Here is an 18,194-nt window from a genome sequence, read left to right as displayed (position 1 = left end):
TATTTTGATTTCAGTGATTCAACTCGGTGGTCTTTATCAGTATTTCTTCTGACCTTTTCAGGTTTACCACTCATTTTCATTCCAGTGCCCGACCAGATGTTTAGCTTTTTTAAAGCCACCTGTCTTGGACACATGATTCAGTCAGATGTAGAAACGTTTCCAAATTCAAGAGGTGGACCAACATTTTGTTGATTTGTAGCAGAAAACTTAAAAAGGAACCATACGGTGAGAAACATACGTTTTCAAACACCCTGCAATTTTGCAAGTTCTCCCACTTAGAAATCATGGAGGGGTCTGAAATTCACATCAGAGGTGCATTCCCACTGTGTGAGAGAGAGATAACAGAAAAATATCAGGAAATCACATTGAATGACTTTTTTAAATAGTTTATTTGTATTACACTGCTGCACATAAATATTTGAACACCTCACCTCAGGAAGTAGAGTGGGTTGTTCATGAAATCTGAGGATCGCAGGTTTGATTCCAGCTCCCGCCAGGGTTTTCCACTGTTGAATCTCTCTCTCTCTCTCTCTCTCTCTCTCTCTCTCTCTCTCTCTCTCTCTCTCTCTCGTTTTCGAACACCCTGCAATTTTGCTAGTTAACCAAACTAGTTAACTCTATGAAGACCTCTGCATGTCCCTCGACCCTTACCCTCATCTTTGTTTAAAAATGCTTTTCAGTCCATCGGTCCCAGCGTGCTCTCTATAATTAATGCTTCTCTGGTTTCTGGTCAGGTCCCTTCTGTAATCCACCCGCTTCTTAAAAAACCGAGTCTTGACCCCTCTCTCCATAGCAGCTTCAGACCCATCTCTAAACTTCCGTTCATCTCCAAGATCTTGGAAAAGGTTGTGGCTAAACAACTCACAACTGCTCTTGATGAACATAACATCTATGATAGCTTCCAGTCATGTTTTCGTAGAGCTCATTCTACTGAAACAGCTCTTCTTAGGGTCTCTAATGACCTTCTGACTCACAGTGATGCAGGGGACTGTTCTGTTCTGGTCCTGCTGGACCTGACTGCAGCCTTTGGCACTGCTGACCATCACCTTCTACTGGAGAGGCTGAGAGACTGGGTAGGTCTATCAGGAACTGCTCTGGAGTGGTTCTCCTCTTATCTTTCTGAGCGTTCCTTTTCTGTGGCTGTCTCCAAGTTTAGGTCCTCCACCAACTCCCTTACACATGGTGTCCCACAAGGTTCTGTGCTGGGACCTCTGCTCTTCCTCCTCTACCTGCTCCCACTTCAGCACATCCTGAGCTCCTTCAAAGGAATCTCCTACCATTTTTATGCAGATGACATCCAGCTGTACATCTCCTTTAAGCCCCATGAGATGTCTAAGCTGCAGCTGTTACACACCTGCTTAGACTCTATCAAAACTTGGATGGCTGGGAGCTTTCTTCAGCTGAATGAAGATAAGACTGAGATCCTCATCTGTGCCCCAGACAAGCTGGTTCCCAAAGTCAGAGACTCTCTTGGTCAGCTTGCTTCTCACACCAAACCTTCTGTCAGGAATCTTAGTGTGACCTTTGACCCAGCTCTCACCCTGGATTCTCATGTCAGTTCTCTTGTTCGCTCTTCCTTCTTCCATCTCAGGAACATTGCTAAGCTGAGTCCCATTCTGTCCCGCTCTGAACTTGAGACAGTTCTCCACACCTTCATCTCCTCACACTTAGACTACTGTAACTCTCTTTTCACGTGTCTGAGCAGAACCTCCCTGAACCGTCTACAGGTGGTTCAGAATGCCTGTGCTCAGCTTCTGACCAAGTCCTCCAAACAAACCTACATCACCCCGTTTCTCCTCCAGCTTCATTGGCCGCCAGTCAACTTCAGGGTTAATTTTAAGATCTTGGTTCTGGTCTATAGGGCCTTACATGGACAAGCACCATCTTACATTGGTGATCTTCTTAGTCCCTACACCCCCAGCAGGTCCCTGAGGTCCAGTGATCAAAGCCTACTGGTTGTGCAGCACCAGGCTAAAGACCAAAGGTGACAGATCATTTGCTGCTGCGGCCCCCAGACTCTGGAACTCTCTCCCCCTGAGCCTGAGATCAGTGGACTCAGTGGTCTCCTTTAAAAAGCAGCTGAAGACTCACTTGTTCAAGCTGGCTTTTGTATGACCTTCTTCACCACTCTCTCTTTATTCTGCTCTCCCCACCTATTCCACCTTCCTCAGGATCCACTGATTTCCCTCTTTCCTATTCACTCTCTCTCTTTCTTATCCTTTTTTCTTTTAAATCGCAATTGCCTATTCTTGCTCATTTAAAATATATTTTTAAACATTTTCGAAATGCTTTTTTATATTTTTTGTTTTTGTGAAGCACCTCGTGATTTTTATCTTGAGGCGTTATAGAAATGATATTTTCTTCTTCATCTTCTTCTCTCTCTCTCTCTCTCTCTCTCTCTCTCTCTCTCTCTCTCTCTCTCTCTCTCTCTCATATCCACTCAGACACACACACAGTATTCGCCTCCTCCCCCTAGGGGGCGTTATCCAGTGCTAACGATCCAGGACTGTCACTCCTGCTGGGATGGATGAGCCAGCAGACCCGGCACAGGGAGCCTCATTAGGATTCCTTTTTAAATCCGTCTCTGACAGGACCGGCCGGAGAACAGGAAGCCCCCTCATGCTTGCATTGTGGAAATACACTCACCACATAGAGAATACCTAAAGATCACTCAAACACTGCAGTCTGCACACTGAGCCCCGTCTGCACGTACACACACCTACTGTTATGCTAATGATGTCTTATTCTCGCACCTACGAGGATCCTCCATCATCCTGGTGTCACTGCTTATAGAAATCCACTACAGATCATAAGAGCTTATTATGGGTGATTAGTTCATTTGAGGGAGGGATGCTGGGAGGTAGAAGGAGTAAAATCATTTCCCTTCTTGGCTCTCCCTGCTCCTCCTTCCCTCCTCAGTGAGAAAAATCGATAATCTCCTCTTTAGTCGTCTGCACTAATGAACCTGCACAGTTGACACACACCTGTGTGTATGTGTGTGTGCGTGCGTGCATGCGTGTGCGTGTATGGGCGTGTGTGTGTGTGTGCATGTGCGTCTGTACGTGTGTCCGCTGACCTCCTGCTGCTGTGCACGCCCTGGATGTGATACAAGTCGCGGGGTGAAAGAACATTTGTGCATGCCGCCCCAAAGCTGTGGAACTCGTTACCCATTGGAGTTCGGCAGGCTCCATAATTGGCGGTTTTTAAATCTTGTTTAAAGACCCACTTCTACGATGTGGCTTTTAGACAGTGACTCGTTTTAGTGTTTTAATGTGTTCTTAGTATTCCTCATGTTTTATCTGCTTTTGGTCGGTATTTTTATCTTCTGACTTAGTTGCTTAACTTGGTTGTGTTTTGGTTTAGCCTGTGCAGCGCTTTAGGCAGCTCCCATGCTGCGTTTTAAACGTGCTATATGAATAAACTATGGTATGGTACGTGTGTGTGTGTGTGGGGGGGCATGTGCGTGTGTGTGTGTGCTGACCTTATGTTGAGCGTATGTTAGCGTTGCTCATGGGCAGCTGCTGCAGCGGGCTTCATTCCGCGCCCTAACGACCCTCTGACAGCTCATCACCGACACACAGAAACTCAGCAGCAGCACCGACAACAGCAGCACGATTACAGAGATTTGTTTATCAACCTAGACAACAATCTCTTATCTACGCTTCACCATCGCTGTAGCTTCTAGTTTTCCCCTCTACTCCTCCTTTCTCTCCTCCTTTTTCCATCTTTTTTCAATAATTATTTATTTGCTGATTTATGTATTCTCTGAATTTGACTGATTTTTACTGTTCTATTTTTTTCTCCTCTTTTCCCTCAAATGCACCTCTTCTCTCCTCTCCTCTCCTCTCCTCAGCTCTCCCAGTCTCTCCTATCCTTGTCTCTCCTTTCCTACTCTCCATGTCTCTTTTCTCTTCTCCTCTCGACTCTCCTCTCCTCTTGTCCTCCTCTGCTCGGCTCTCCCAGTCTCTCTTCTAGTTTCTTCTCCTCTCCTCTTGTCTCTCCTGTTAGCTCCTCGTTTCTCCTCCTCCTCTCCTCCTCTCTCTTCTTTCATCATCTCTTAACTCTGCCAGTCTCTCCTCTCCTCTCCTCTCCTCTCCTCTCCTTTCCTAGTCTCTCCTCCTTTCCAAGGAGGGAAGCACTACTAACATGCAAAAGCGTTTCACACAAAATATGTGATAACTTAACTATAAGTGAACGTGGTGTTGTTGACCCGCTCCAGACTTTTGAATTTCAGTGCAGCAGCAGCTCTTGTCCCTCTGGCGGCAGGTGTTGCAGATTAGCAACGTTAACACCTACCTACCTGGTTACTCCACACACGTATTTCATGAGCATGTTTTAACTCAGAAGTACCCCTGAAGGACTTAGTTGTTCGTCCTTGTATCAAAACTTATTTTGAGCCTGAGAGGGTTAAACAAGGCCATTACAAACTTTTACAAACATTTTGTAAACTTCTGTGACTGTCTCACCAACATTCTCAGGTCATTCTCCTGGAGACAAGCTCACAGTTAGAACCTGACCAGAGACTTTGTACAAAATCAGACAGCAGCGTATCACCCAAAGCTCCGGCTGGCTGGGTCTAACCTATGAAAAGGAGTTATTGCAGACCCCGTGGAGGATGAGGGGTGTGTGTGTAGAGGGGGGCACAACATGGCATGCTCCTTAAGCCATCAGGCATGGGGAGGGACGTCTAATTGAACATGATAAAGTGTAAAGTTAATTACCCCTCACGCCTGTCACTATAGCCCAATGGAGGGGCAGCTGCTTGTGTGTGTGTGAAAGAGAAGGGGAGACGAGACAAAAGCAGAGGGTTCCCATGAGGGTTGTGTGGTGGATGATGGCAACAATCATCTTCTAAAGATGACTGTGTCCCTCTGGTGCTCCGCGACTTAATGCGTCTGTCTCCATACGGGTGTCACCCAGAGCAGGACACAGCTGAGTTTCAGTAACACAGCAGGTCACATGACCCACGTTGTGATGAACTTGCCCCATCAGTAGTTGTAAAGTTCACATTTTTACATGTGCATGTGTGTGTGTGTGTGTGTGTGTGTGTGCGTGCGTGCGTGCGTGTTTTTTTAGGTGTCGGAGCTGCCAGTTTGGCCAAACTGACCTTCATGGTGGGGGGGCCAGAGGAGGAATTCAACGCTGCCCAGGAGCTGCTCAGCTGCATGGGAGCTAATGTTGTGTACTGTGGACAGGTGGGGACGGGACAGGTAAGACCTGGTGGACGAACATACTTTAATCGTCTCACTTTCTCTGCTTTTCTGACCTTGTCGGATCGTTTGTTGAGTTCCTCCTGTCCTTTCCCCTCCAGGCTGTAAAGCTGTGTAACAACATGCTGTTGGCCATTGGGATGATTGGGACTGCAGAAACCATGAACCTTGGCATCAGGTACTTGAGTCAGAATGCTAGCCTGCTAATCATCTGCTAGGCTGATAGCAAAAACCAACATCTGTAGCTTTGTTTACTCTGGGAGGGGGCCAGGCTCAGCAGGAGCGTTTAGAGCTGAGGGGGTGCAGGCTTGCCTCAGGTGACTCCTGGACATGTGACAGTAGGCGGAGACCTGGGGGCTAGCCATCAACATATATTTACTGGACAATTCCCGTCCATAGGCTCATATTATAAGTTTTTAATCTGAAATGGGAGGTGGCCACCACCACCACCATTTTGATTGTGTCACACATCTCGTCATGCCCAGACAATTCCATAAAAGGGAAAAGAGGTGGAGCTGAGGGTGGTGCTGTAAGGCTGGAATCAAATGACGACACCCGTCAAACTGAAGCAATGTAGCTACCCAAAGCTAACGCGGAGGTAGCTACCGAGCTACAACCGGAGTTAACTGTGCACAACACTGGAGCTTCTGAGTCAGAGATACGCCGGGCTGCCCGCTGGGGGAGGGAGTCCACACCGATAGTCGGAACCCAGCTCCACCAACACGTTATATTTCAACCCATTTTCTAAAATGCAGCGTTATGTTAAATGCACTGGGTTTCACCCTACCAAATTTAAAATTCATGGTTAAACAGTATATGTTAAAATCTAAGCTCAGCTAGTGCAAGAGCGGCAGTGACCTAAAATACATAAATATAATTTTACTTACCGAAAAAATGCTTGGACTTACCGTCCAGGTGCTTGCACGCTCAATTAGTGCAATTAATGCCACAGCAAGTCATTTTGTCCAACAATTGCACAAATAATATCCCAAAAAGAACGCACAAACGGCACAACTAATGGTCTAAGTTGTGAGACTGAAAATGGCAGAACAGTTTTCAGGTGAGGCCGAGGCTCAGACTGAGGCCTTTCCTCGGAGCTAGCTCTGCGGTCACGTGGGTCTGATGCTCATTAATTATACAGAATATAAAAAATTCACCCCCCTCAGAGTTGTCATGAGTGTAAACTAGATCATTTGAACAAAAAACATGTTTTGGTACCAGGCTGTAAACATGTTTATTTCTGCTGTGAAATTGGTATTTGTAACATGGGAGTCGATGAGGATTTGCTCGCTTCTGACACCAGCCCCCAGCGGATGAGGGTGGAACTGCAATTTTTTGTCACTTCCTGTTTTGCTTCATATCCAGACCCGAATTATGAGGGCTTGGGGCTAACCCAGAACACACTGGTAGAACTGGTTAGGTGCTAACGGTGCTAACCCAGAATGTTACACCCCAGGTGTGTGGGTGGGTGGGTGGGGGGAGGGAGGGGTGTTACATGGAGGACGTGTGACACAAATGATAAGTTAACAGAGGTTTCCTTCTTTCTTTCTTTTTTTTTTTTGTAGCTTATTATAGAAAAAAGCCAAAATGGAACAAAAAGGGTCTTTTCCCCCAGAGATAAACATTTAAACAAAACAAGCTCAAACACTAAACTGTAACACAAAAAGGAACTAGCAAATAAAATCAAATAAATCAAATCAAAGCTTTATTTATAAAGCGCCTTCCGCAACCCTGTCAGGAAGCCCAAGGCGCTGAACATGGTACAGTACAAAGTTAAATAAAGTGAATAAATCAGAAAATAAAAGCAATTCAAATTACAGATTACAAATTACAAAAAAGGTGAAACATTCTAGTAGAAGACAAATGTGTAAAACAAGGGAAAAAGTGAACCAATGAAAACTGTGAGATAAAATCAACATAAAAGAGGGCCAAATTCAAACATGTTCAGGAAATGCCAAGCGGAGGAGGTGGGTTTTTAGGCGGCTCTTGAAGACTGGCAGAGATGGGGACAGCCTAACTGAGGGTGGCAACTGGTTCCAGAGTGACGGTGCTAGGACTGAGAAAGCCCGGTCCCCGCGAGTACGACACCTAGAACGAGGGACAGCGAGCAGGCCTTGGTCAGTGGAGCGCAGAGCACGTGATGGGGAATGTCTGTTCAGGAGCATGGCCAGATAGGGGGGAGCACCACCCTGGAAGAAATTACTCTAAAGAGAGCACAAAATCTCAAAAAGGTAACAGATTACCCATAACTCTTATCACCACTCAATATCAAAGTCCTAAGTGGGAGACAATAGACCAGAGGAAAGGCTGCTCTGCACTATTGTCCCCATTGGTGAGGAGCCCCAGCAGGTCCTTTAAACAATCAGTGGCTGATGAAAACACGGCGCAGCTGGTGCAGGGAGGAGCAAGGGTGAGCAGACAGGCCTAGTCTGCAGGCACGTTCCTCAAATGCAGAATGAATGTGGGGAAAAAATGCACAGAAAAATGAAAACACAACACAAAAGGCTCCAGCCATAATACAGAACACGCTGGTAGTACTGGTTAGGTGCTAATCCAGAACACACTGGTAGTAAAGGTTAAGTGCTAACCCAGAACACGCTGGTAGTAAAGGTTAGGTGCTAACCCAGAACACGCTGGTAGTAATGGTTAGGTGCTAACCCAGAACACGCTGGTAGTAATGGTTAGGTGCTAACCCAGAACACGCTGGTAGTAATGGTTAGGTGCTAACCCAGAACACGCTGGTAGTAATGGTTAGGTGCTAACCCAGAACACGCTGGTAGTAAAGGTTAGGTGCTAACCCAGAACACGCTGGTAGTAATGGTTAGGTGCTAACCCAGAACACGCTGGTAGTAAAGGTTAGGTGCTAACCCAGAACACGCTGGTAGTAAAGGTTAGGTGCTAACCCAGAACACGCTGGTAGTAAAGGTTAGGTGCTAACCCAGAACACACTGGTAGTAAAGGTTAGGTGCTAATCCAGAACACAGTGGTAGTAAAGCTTAGGTGCTAATCCAGAACACGCTGTTAGAAGTGGTTAGGTGCTAACCCAGAACACGCTGGTAGTAATGGTTAGGTGCTAACCCAGAACACACTGGTAGTAAAGGTTAGGTGCTAACCCAGAACACGCTGGTAGTAAAGGTTAGGTGCTAATCCAGAACACGCTGGTAGTAATGGTTAGGTGCTAACCCAGAACACACTGGTAGTAAAGGTTAGGTGCTAACCCAGAACACGCTGGTAGTAAAGGTTAGGTGCTAACCCAGAACACGCTGGTAGTAAAGGTTAGGTGCTAACCCAGAACACGCTGGTAGTAAAGGTTAGGTGCTAACCCAGAACACGCTGGTAGTAAAGGTTAGGTGCTAACCCAGAACACGCTGGCAGTAAAGGTTAGGTGCTAATCCAGAACACGCTGTTAGAAGTAGTTAGGTGCTAATCCAGAACACACTGGTAGTAAAGGTTAGGTGCTAATCCAGAACCCGCTGTTAGAAGTGGTTAGGTGCTAACCCAGAACACACTGGTAGTAAAGGTTAGCTGCTAACCCAGAACACGCTGGTAGTAAAGGTTAGGTGCTAACCCAGAACACGCTGGTAGTAATGGTTAGGTGCTAACCCAGAACACGCTGGTAGTAATGGTTAGGTGCTAACCCAGAACACGCTGGTAGTAATGGTTAGGTGCTAACCCAGAACACCCTGGTAGTAAAGGTTAGGTGCTAACCCAGAACACGCTGGTAGTAAAGGTTAGGTGCTAACCCAGAACACGCTGGTAGTAATGGTTAGGTGCTAACCCAGAACACGCTGGTAGTAATGGTTAGGTGCTAACCCAGAACACGCTGGTAGTAAAGGTTAGGTGCTAACCCAGAACACGCTGGTAGTAAAGGTTAGGTGCTAACCCAGAACACGCTGGTAGTAATGGTTAGGTGCTAACCCAGAACACGCTGGTAGTAAAGGTTAGGTGCTAATCCAGAACACGCTGTTAGAAGTGGTTAGGTGCTAACCCAGAACACACTGGTAGTAAAGGTTAGGTGCTAACCCAGAACACGCTGGTAGTAAAGGTTAGGTGCTAACCCAGAACACGCTGGTAGTAATGGTTAGGTGCTAACCCAGAACACGCTGGTAGTAATGGTTAGGTGCTAACCCAGAACACGCTGGTAGTAATGGTTAGGTGCTAACCCAGAACACCCTGGTAGTAAAGGTTAGGTGCTAACCCAGAACACGCTAGTAGTAAAGGTTAGGTGGTAACCCAGAACACGCTGGTAGTAATGGTTAGGTGCTAACCCAGAACACGCTGGTAGTAAAGGTTAGGTGCTAACCCAGAACACGCTGGTAGTAAAGGTTAGGTGCTAACCCAGAACACGCTGGTAGTAATGGTTAGGTGCTAACCCAGAACACGCTGGTAGTAATGGTTAGGTGCTAACCCAGAACACGCTGGTAGTAGTGGTTAGGTGCTAACCCAGAACACGCTGGTAGTAGTGGTTAGGCGCTAATCCAGAACACGCTGGTAGTAGTGGTTAGGCGCTAATCCAGAACACGCTGGTAGAAGTGGTTAGGTGCTAACCCAGAACACGCTGGTAGTAAAGGTTAGGTGCTAACCCAGATCACGCTGGTAGTAAAGGTTAGGTGCTAACCCAGAACACACTGGTAGTAAAGGTTAGATGCTAACCTAGAACACAGTGGTAGTAAAGGTTAGGTGCTAATCCAGAACACGCTGTTAGAAGTGGTTAGGTGCTAACCCAGAACACGCTGGTAGTAATGGTTAGGTGCTAACCCAGAACACACTGGTAGTAAAGGTTAGGTGCTAACCCAGAACACGCTGGTAGTAAAGGTTAGGTGCTAATCCAGAACACGCTGGTAGTAATGGTTAGGTGCTAACCCAGAACACACTGGTAGTAAAGGTTAGGTGCTAACCCAGAACACGCTGGTAGTAAAGGTTAGGTGCTAACCCAGAACACGCTGGTAGTAAAGGTTAGGTGCTAACCCAGAACACGCTGGTAGTAAAGGTTAGGTGCTAACCCAGAACACGCTGTTAGAAGTAGTTAGGTGCTAATCCAGAACACACTGGTAGTAAAGGTTAGGTGCTAATCCAGAACACGCTGTTAGAAGTGGTTAGGTGCTAACCCAGAACACACTGGTAGTAAAGGTTAGGTGCTAACCCAGAACACGCTGGTAGTAAAGGTTAGGTGCTAACCCAGAACACGCTGGTAGTAATGGTTAGGTGCTAACCCAGAACACGCTGGTAGTAATGGTTAGGTGCTAACCCAGAACACGCTGGTAGTAATGGTTAGGTGCTAACCCAGAACACCCTGGTAGTAAAGGTTAGGTGCTAACCCAGAACACGATGGTAGTAATGGTTAGGTGCTAACCCAGAACACGCTGGTAGTAGTGGTTAGGTGCTAACCCAGAACACGCTGGTAGTAGTGGTTAGGCGCTAATCCAGAACACGCTGGTAGTAGTGGTTAGGCGCTAATCCAGAACACGCTGGTAGTAATGGTTAGGCGCTAACCCAGAACACGCTGGTAGTAATGGTTAGGTGCTAACCCAGAACACGCTGGTAGTAATGGTTAGGTGCTAACCCAGAACACGCTGGTAGTAATGGTTAGGTGCTAACCCAGAACACGCTGGTAGTAAAGGTTAGGTGCTAACCCAGAACACGCTGGTAGTAATGGTTAGGTGCTAACCCAGAACACGCTGGTAGTAAAGGTTAGGTGCTAACCCAGAACACGCTGGTAGTAAAGGTTAGGTGCTAACCCAGAACACGCTGGTAGTAAAGGTTAGGTGCTAACCCAGAACACACTGGTAGTAAAGGTTAGATGCTAACCCAGAACACAGTGGTAGTAAAGGTTAGGTGCTAATCTAGAACACAGTGGTAGTAAAGCTTAGGTGCTAATCCAGAACACGCTGTTAGAAGTGGTTAGGTGCTAACCCAGAACACGCTGGTAGTAATGGTTAGGTGCTAACCCAGAACACACTGGTAGTAAAGGTTAGGTGCTAACCCAGAACACGCTGGTAGTAAAGGTTAGGTGCTAATCCAGAACACGCTGGTAGTAATGGTTAGGTGCTAACCCAGAACACACTGGTAGTAAAGGTTAGGTGCTAACCCAGAACACGCTGGTAGTAAAGGTTAGGTGCTAACCCAGAACACGCTGGTAGTAAAGGTTAGGTGCTAACCCAGAACACGCTGGTAGTAAAGGTTAGGTGCTAACCCAGAACACGCTGGTAGTAAAGGTTAGGTGCTAACCCAGAACACGCTGGTAGTAAAGGTTAGGTGCTAATCCAGAACACGCTGTTAGAAGTAGTTAGGTGCTAATCCAGAACACACTGGTAGTAAAGGTTAGGTGCTAATCCAGAACCCGCTGTTAGAAGTGGTTAGGTGCTAACCCAGAACACACTGGTAGTAAAGGTTAGGTGCTAACCCAGAACACGCTGGTAGTAAAGGTTAGGTGCTAACCCAGAACACGCTGGTAGTAATGGTTAGGTGCTAACCCAGAACACGCTGGTAGTAATGGTTAGGTGCTAACCCAGAACACGCTGGTAGTAATGGTTAGGTGCTAACCCAGAACACCCTGGTAGTAAAGGTTAGGTGCTAACCCAGAACACGCTGGTAGTAAAGGTTAGGTGCTAACCCAGAACACGCTGGTAGTAATGGTTAGGTGCTAACCCAGAACACGCTGGTAGTAAAGGTTAGGTGCTAACCCAGAACACGCTGGTAGTAAAGGTTAGGTGCTAACCCAGAACACGCTGGTAGTAATGGTTAGGTGCTAACCCAGAACACGCTGGTAGTAAAGGTTAGGTGCTAATCCAGAACACGCTGTTAGAAGTGGTTAGGTGCTAACCCAGAACACACTGGTAGTAAAGGTTAGGTGCTAACCCAGAACACGCTGGTAGTAAAGGTTAGGTGCTAACCCAGAACACGCTGGTAGTAATGGTTAGGTGCTAACCCAGAACACGCTGGTAGTAATGGTTAGGTGCTAACCCAGAACACGCTGGTAGTAATGGTTAGGTGCTAACCCAGAACACACTGGTAGTAAAGGTTAGGTGCTAACCCAGAACACGCTGGTAGTAAAGGTTAGGTGGTAACCCAGAACACGCTGGTAGTAATGGTTAGGTGCTAACCCAGAACACGCTGGTAGTAAAGGTTAGGTGCTAACCCAGAACACGCTGGTAGTAAAGGTTAGGTGCTAACCCAGAACACGCTGGTAGTAATGGTTAGGTGCTAACCCAGAACACGCTGGTAGTAAAGGTTAGGTGCTAACCCAGAACACGCTGGTAGTAATGGTTAGGTGCTAACCCAGAACACGCTGGTAGTAGTGGTTAGGTGCTAACCCAGAACACGCTGGTAGTAGTGGTTAGGCGCTAATCCAGAACACGCTGGTAGTAGTGGTTAGGCGCTAATCCAGAACACGCTGGTAGAAGTGGTTCGGCGCTAACCCAGAACACGCTGGTAGTAAAGGTTAGGTGCTAACCCAGATCACGCTGGTAGTAAAGGTTAGGTGCTAACCCAGAACACACTGGTAGTAAAGGTTAGATGCTAACCTAGAACACAGTGGTAGTAAAGGTTAGGTGCTAATCCAGAACACGCTGTTAGAAGTGGTTAGGTGCTAACCCAGAACACGCTGGTAGTAATGGTTAGGTGCTAAGCCAGAACACACTGGTAGTAAAGGTTAGGTGCTAACCCAGAACACGCTGGTAGTAAAGGTTAGGTGCTAATCCAGAACACGCTGGTAGTAATGGTTAGGTGCTAACCCAGAACACACTGGTAGTAAAGGTTAGGTGCTAACCCAGAACACGCTGGTAGTAAAGGTTAGGTGCTAACCCAGAACACGCTGGTAGTAAAGGTTAGGTGCTAACCCAGAACACGCTGGTAGTAAAGGTTAGGTGCTAACCCAGAACACGCTGTTAAAAGTAGTTAGGTGCTAATCCAGAACACACTGGTAGTAAAGGTTAGGTGCTAATCCAGAACACGCTGTTAGAAGTGGTTAGGTGCTAACCCAGAACACACTGGTAGTAAAGGTTAGGTGCTAACCCAGAACACGCTGGTAGTAAAGGTTAGGTGCTAACCCAGAACACGCTGGTAGTAATGGTTAGGTGCTAACCCAGAACACGCTGGTAGTAATGGTTAGGTGATAACCCAGAACACGCTGGTAGTAATGGTTAGGTGCTAACCCAGAACACCCTGGTAGTAAAGGTTAGGTGCTAACCCAGAACACGCTGGTAGTAATGGTTAGGTGCTAACCCAAAACACGCTGGTAGTAGTGGTTAGGTGCTAACCCAGAACACGCTGGTAGTAGTGGTTAGGCGCTAATCCAGAACACGCTGGTAGTAGTGGTTAGGCGCTAATCCAGAACACGCTGGTAGTAATGGTTAGGCGCTAACCCAGAACACGCTGGTAGTAATGGTTAGGCGCTAACCCAGAACACGCTGGTAGTAGTGGTTAGGTGCTAATCCAGAACACGCTGGTAGTAGTGGTTAGGCGCTAATCCAGAAAACGCTGGTAGTAGTGGTTAGGCGCTAATCCAGAACACGCTGGTAGTAGTGGTTAGGCGCTAATCCAGAACACGCTGGTAGTAGTGGTTAGGTGCTAACCCAGAACACGCTGGTAGTAGTGGTTAGGCGCTAATCCAGAACACGCTGGTAGTAGTGGTTAGGCGCTAATCCAGAACACGCTGGTAGTAGTGGTTAGGTGCTAACCCAGAACACGCTGGTAGTAATGGTTAGGTGATAACCCAGAACACGCTGGTAGTAATGGTTAGGTGCTAACCCAGAACACCCTGGTAGTAAAGGTTAGGTGCTAACCCAGAACACGCTGGTAGTAATGGTTAGGTGCTAACCCAAAACACGCTGGTAGTAGTGGTTAGGTGCTAACCCAGAACACGCTGGTAGTAGTGGTTAGGTGCTAATCCAGAACACGCTGGTAGTAGTGGTTAGGCGCTAATCCAGAACACGCTGGTAGTAATGGTTAGGCGCTAACCCAGAACACGCTGGTAGTAATGGTTAGGCGCTAACCCAGAACACGCTGGTAGTAGTGGTTAGGTGCTAATCCAGAACACGCTGGTAGTAGTGGTTAGGCGCTAATCCAGAAAACGCTGGTAGTAGTGGTTAGGCGCTAATCCAGAACACGCTGGTAGTAGTGGTTAGGCGCTAATCCAGAACACGCTGGTAGTAGTGGTTAGGTGCTAACCCAGAACACGCTGGTAGTAGTGGTTAGGCGCTAATCCAGAACACGCTGGTAGTAGTGGTTAGGCGCTAATCCAGAACACGCTGGTAGTAGTGGTTAGGTGCTAACCCAGAACACGCTGGTAGTAGTGGTTAGGCGCTAATCCAGAACACGCTGGTAGTAGTGGTTAGGTGCTAATCCAGAACACGCTGGTAGTAATGGTTAGGTGCTAACCCAGAACACGCTGGTAGTAAAGGTTAGGTGCTAACCCAGAACACGCTGGTAGTAATGGTTAGGTGCTAAGCCAGAACACGCTGGTAGTAAAGGTTAGGTGCTAACCCAGAACACGCTGGTAGTAAAGGTTAGGTGCTAACCCAGAACACGCTGGTAGTAAAGGTTAGGTGCTAACCCAGAACACACTGGTAGTAAAGGTTAGATGCTAACCCAGAACACAGTGGTAGTAAAGGTTAGGTGCTAATCTAGAACACAGTGGTAGTAAAGCTTAGGTGCTAATCCAAAACACGCTGTTAGAAGTGGTTAGGTGCTAACCCAGAACACGCTGGTAGTAATGGTTAGGTGCTAACCCAGAACACACTGGTAGTAAAGGTTAGGTGCTAACCCAGAACACGCTGGTAGTAAAGGTTAGGTGCTAATCCAGAACACGCTGGTAGTAATGGTTAGGTGCTAACCCAGAACACACTGGTAGTAAAGGTTAGGTGCTAACCCAGAACACGCTGGTAGTAAAGGTTAGGTGCTAACCCAGAACACGCTGGTAGTAAAGGTTAGGTGCTAACCCAGAACACGCTGGTAGTAAAGGTTAGGTGCTAACCCAGAACACGCTGGTAGTAAAGGTTAGGTGCTAACCCAGAACACGCTGGTAGTAAAGGTTAGGTGCTAATCCAGAACACGCTGTTAGAAGTAGTTAGGTGCTAATCCAGAACACACTGGTAGTAAAGGTTAGGTGCTAATCCAGAACCCGCTGTTAGAAGTGGTTAGGTGCTAACCCAGAACACACTGGTAGTAAAGGTTAGGTGCTAACCCAGAACACGCTGGTAGTAAAGGTTAGGTGCTAACCCAGAACACGCTGGTAGTAATGGTTAGGTGCTAACCCAGAACACGCTGGTAGTAATGGTTAGGTGCTAACCCAGAACACGCTGGTAGTAATGGTTAGGTGCTAACCCAGAACACCCTGGTAGTAAAGGTTAGGTGCTAACCCAGAACACGCTGGTAGTAAAGGTTAGGTGCTAACCCAGAACACGCTGGTAGTAATGGTTAGGTGCTAACCCAGAACACGCTGGTAGTAAAGGTTAGGTGCTAACCCAGAACACGCTGGTAGTAATGGTTAGGTGCTAACCCAGAACACGCTGGTAGTAAAGGTTAGGTGCTAATCCAGAACACTCTGTTAGAAGTGGTTAGGTGCTAACCCAGAACACACTGGTAGTAAAGGTTAGGTGCTAACCCAGAACACGCTGGTAGTAAAGGTTAGGTGCTAACCCAGAACACGCTGGTAGTAATGGTTAGGTGCTAACCCAGAACACGCTGGTAGTAATGGTTAGGTGCTAACCCAGAACACGCTGGTAGTAATGGTTAGGTGCTAACCCAGAACACGCTGGTAGTAGTGGTTAGGTGCTAACCCAGAACACGCTGGTAGTAGTGGTTAGGTGCTAACCCAGAACACGCTGGTAGTAGTGGTTAGGCGCTAATCCAGAACACGCTGGTAGTAGTGGTTAGGCGCTAATCCAGAACACGCTGGTAGAAGTGGTTAGGTGCTAACCCAGAACACGCTGGTAGTAAAGGTTAGGTGCTAACCCAGATCACGCTGGTAGTAAAGGTTAGGTGCTAACCCAGAACACACTGGTAGTAAAGGTTAGATGCTAACCTAGAACACAGTGGTAGTAAAGGTTAGGTGCTAATCCAGAACACGCTGTTAGAAGTGGTTAGGTGCTAACCCAGAACACGCTGGTAGTAATGGTTAGGTGCTAAGCCAGAACACACTGGTAGTAAAGGTTAGGTGCTAACCCAGAACACGCTGGTAGTAAAGGTTAGGTGCTAATCCAGAACACGCTGGTAGTAATGGTTAGGTGCTAACCCAGAACACACTGGTAGTAAAGGTTAGGTGCTAACCCAGAACACGCTGGTAGTAAAGGTTAGGTGCTAACCCAGAACACGCTGGTAGTAAAGGTTAGGTGCTAACCCTGAACACGCTGGTAGTAAAGGTTAGGTGCTAACCCAGAACACGCTGTTAAAAGTAGTTAGGTGCTAATCCAGAACACACTGGTAGTAAAGTTTAGGTGCTAATCCAGAACACGCTGTTAGAAGTGGTTAGGTGCTAACCCAGAACACACTGGTAGTAAAGGTTAGGTGCTAACCCAGAACACGCTGGTAGTAAAGGTTAGGTGCTAACCCAGAACACGCTGGTAGTAATGGTTAGGTGCTAACCCAGAACACGCTGGTAGTAATGGTTAGGTGCTAACCCAGAACACGCTGGTAGTAATGGTTAGGTGCTAACCCAGAACACCCTGGTAGTAAAGGTTAGGTGCTAACCCAGAACACGCTGGTAGTAATGGTTAGGTGCTAACCCAGAACACGCTGGTAGTAGTGGTTAGGTGCTAACCCAGAACACGCTGGTAGTAGTGGTTAGGCGCTAATCCAGAACACGCTGGTAGTAGTGGTTAGGCGCTAATCCAGAACACGCTGGTAGTAATGGTTAGGCGCTAACCCAGAACACGCTGGTAGTAATGGTTAGGCGCTAACCCAGAACACGCTGGTAGTAGTGGTTAGGCGCTAATCCAGAACACGCTGGTAGTAGTGGTTAGGCGCTAATCCAGAAAACGCTGGTAGTAGTGGTTAGGCGCTAATCCAGAACACGCTGGTAGTAGTGGTTAGGCGCTAATCCAGAACACGCTGGTAGTAGTGGTTAGGCGCTAATCCAGAACACGCTGGTAGTAGTGGTTAGGTGCTAACCCAGAACACGCTGGTAGTAGTGGTTAGGCGCTAATCCAGAACACGCTGGTAGTAGTGGTTAGGCGCTAATCCAGAACACGCTGGTAGTAGTGGTTAGGTGCTAACCCAGAACACGCTGGTAGTAGTGGTTAGGCGCTAATCCAGAACACGCTGGTAGTAGTGGTTAGGTGCTAATCCAGAACACGCTGGTAGTAGTGGTTAGGCGCTAATCCAGAACACGCTGGTAGTAGTGGTTAGGCGCTAATCCAGAACACGCTGGTAGTAATGGTTAGGCGCTAACCCAGAACACGCTGGTAGTAATGGTTAGGTGCTAACCCAGAACACGCTGGTAGTAGTGGTTAGGTGCTAACCCAGAACACGCTGGTAGTAGTGGTTAGGCGCTAATCCAGAACACGCTGGTAGTAGTGGTTAGGCGCTAATCCAGAACACGCTGGTAGAAGTGGTTAGGTGCTAACCCAGAACACGCTGGTAGTAAAGGTTGGGTGCTAACCCAGATCACGCTGGTAGTAAAGGTTAGGTGCTAACCCAGAACACACTGGTAGTAAAGGTTAGATGCTAACCCAGAACTCAGTGGTAGTAAAGGTTAGGTGCTAATCCAGAACACGCTGTTAGAAGTGGTTAGGTGCTAACCCAGAACACGCTGGTAGTAATGGTTAGGTGCTAACCCAGAACACACTGGTAGTAAAGGTTAGGTGCTAACCCAGAACACGCTGGTAGTAAAGGTTAGGTGCTAATCCAGAACACGCTGGTAGTAATGGTTAGGTGCTAACCCAGAACACACTGGTAGTAAAGGTTAGGTGCTAACCCAGAACACGCTGGTAGTAAAGGTTAGGTGCTAACCCAGAACACGCTGGTAGTAAAGGTTAGGTGCTAATC

At 47.3% G+C, this 18,194-nt stretch overlaps 1 protein-coding gene across 1 annotated transcript in view; it reads left to right on the top strand.

The window, feature by feature from the left end:
* Positions 1-18,194, top strand: part of hibadha (3-hydroxyisobutyrate dehydrogenase a) — a 41,448-nt gene that overhangs the window by 17,255 nt on the left and 5,999 nt on the right. The window contains exons 5-6 of the mRNA XM_015955940.3: positions 5,077-5,210; positions 5,312-5,388. Coding sequence (XP_015811426.3) covers positions 5,077-5,210; positions 5,312-5,388 — 211 coding nt within the window. The remainder of the gene's footprint in view (positions 1-5,076; positions 5,211-5,311; positions 5,389-18,194) is intronic.

The sequence above is a fragment of the Nothobranchius furzeri genome, chromosome 11 (assembly GCF_043380555.1).
Source record: "Nothobranchius furzeri strain GRZ-AD chromosome 11, NfurGRZ-RIMD1, whole genome shotgun sequence".
NCBI classification, from domain to species: Eukaryota; Metazoa; Chordata; class Actinopteri; order Cyprinodontiformes; family Nothobranchiidae; genus Nothobranchius; species Nothobranchius furzeri.
The sequence above is the reverse complement of the archived record's forward strand: the minus strand, read 5'-3'. Positions and strand labels throughout refer to the sequence as shown.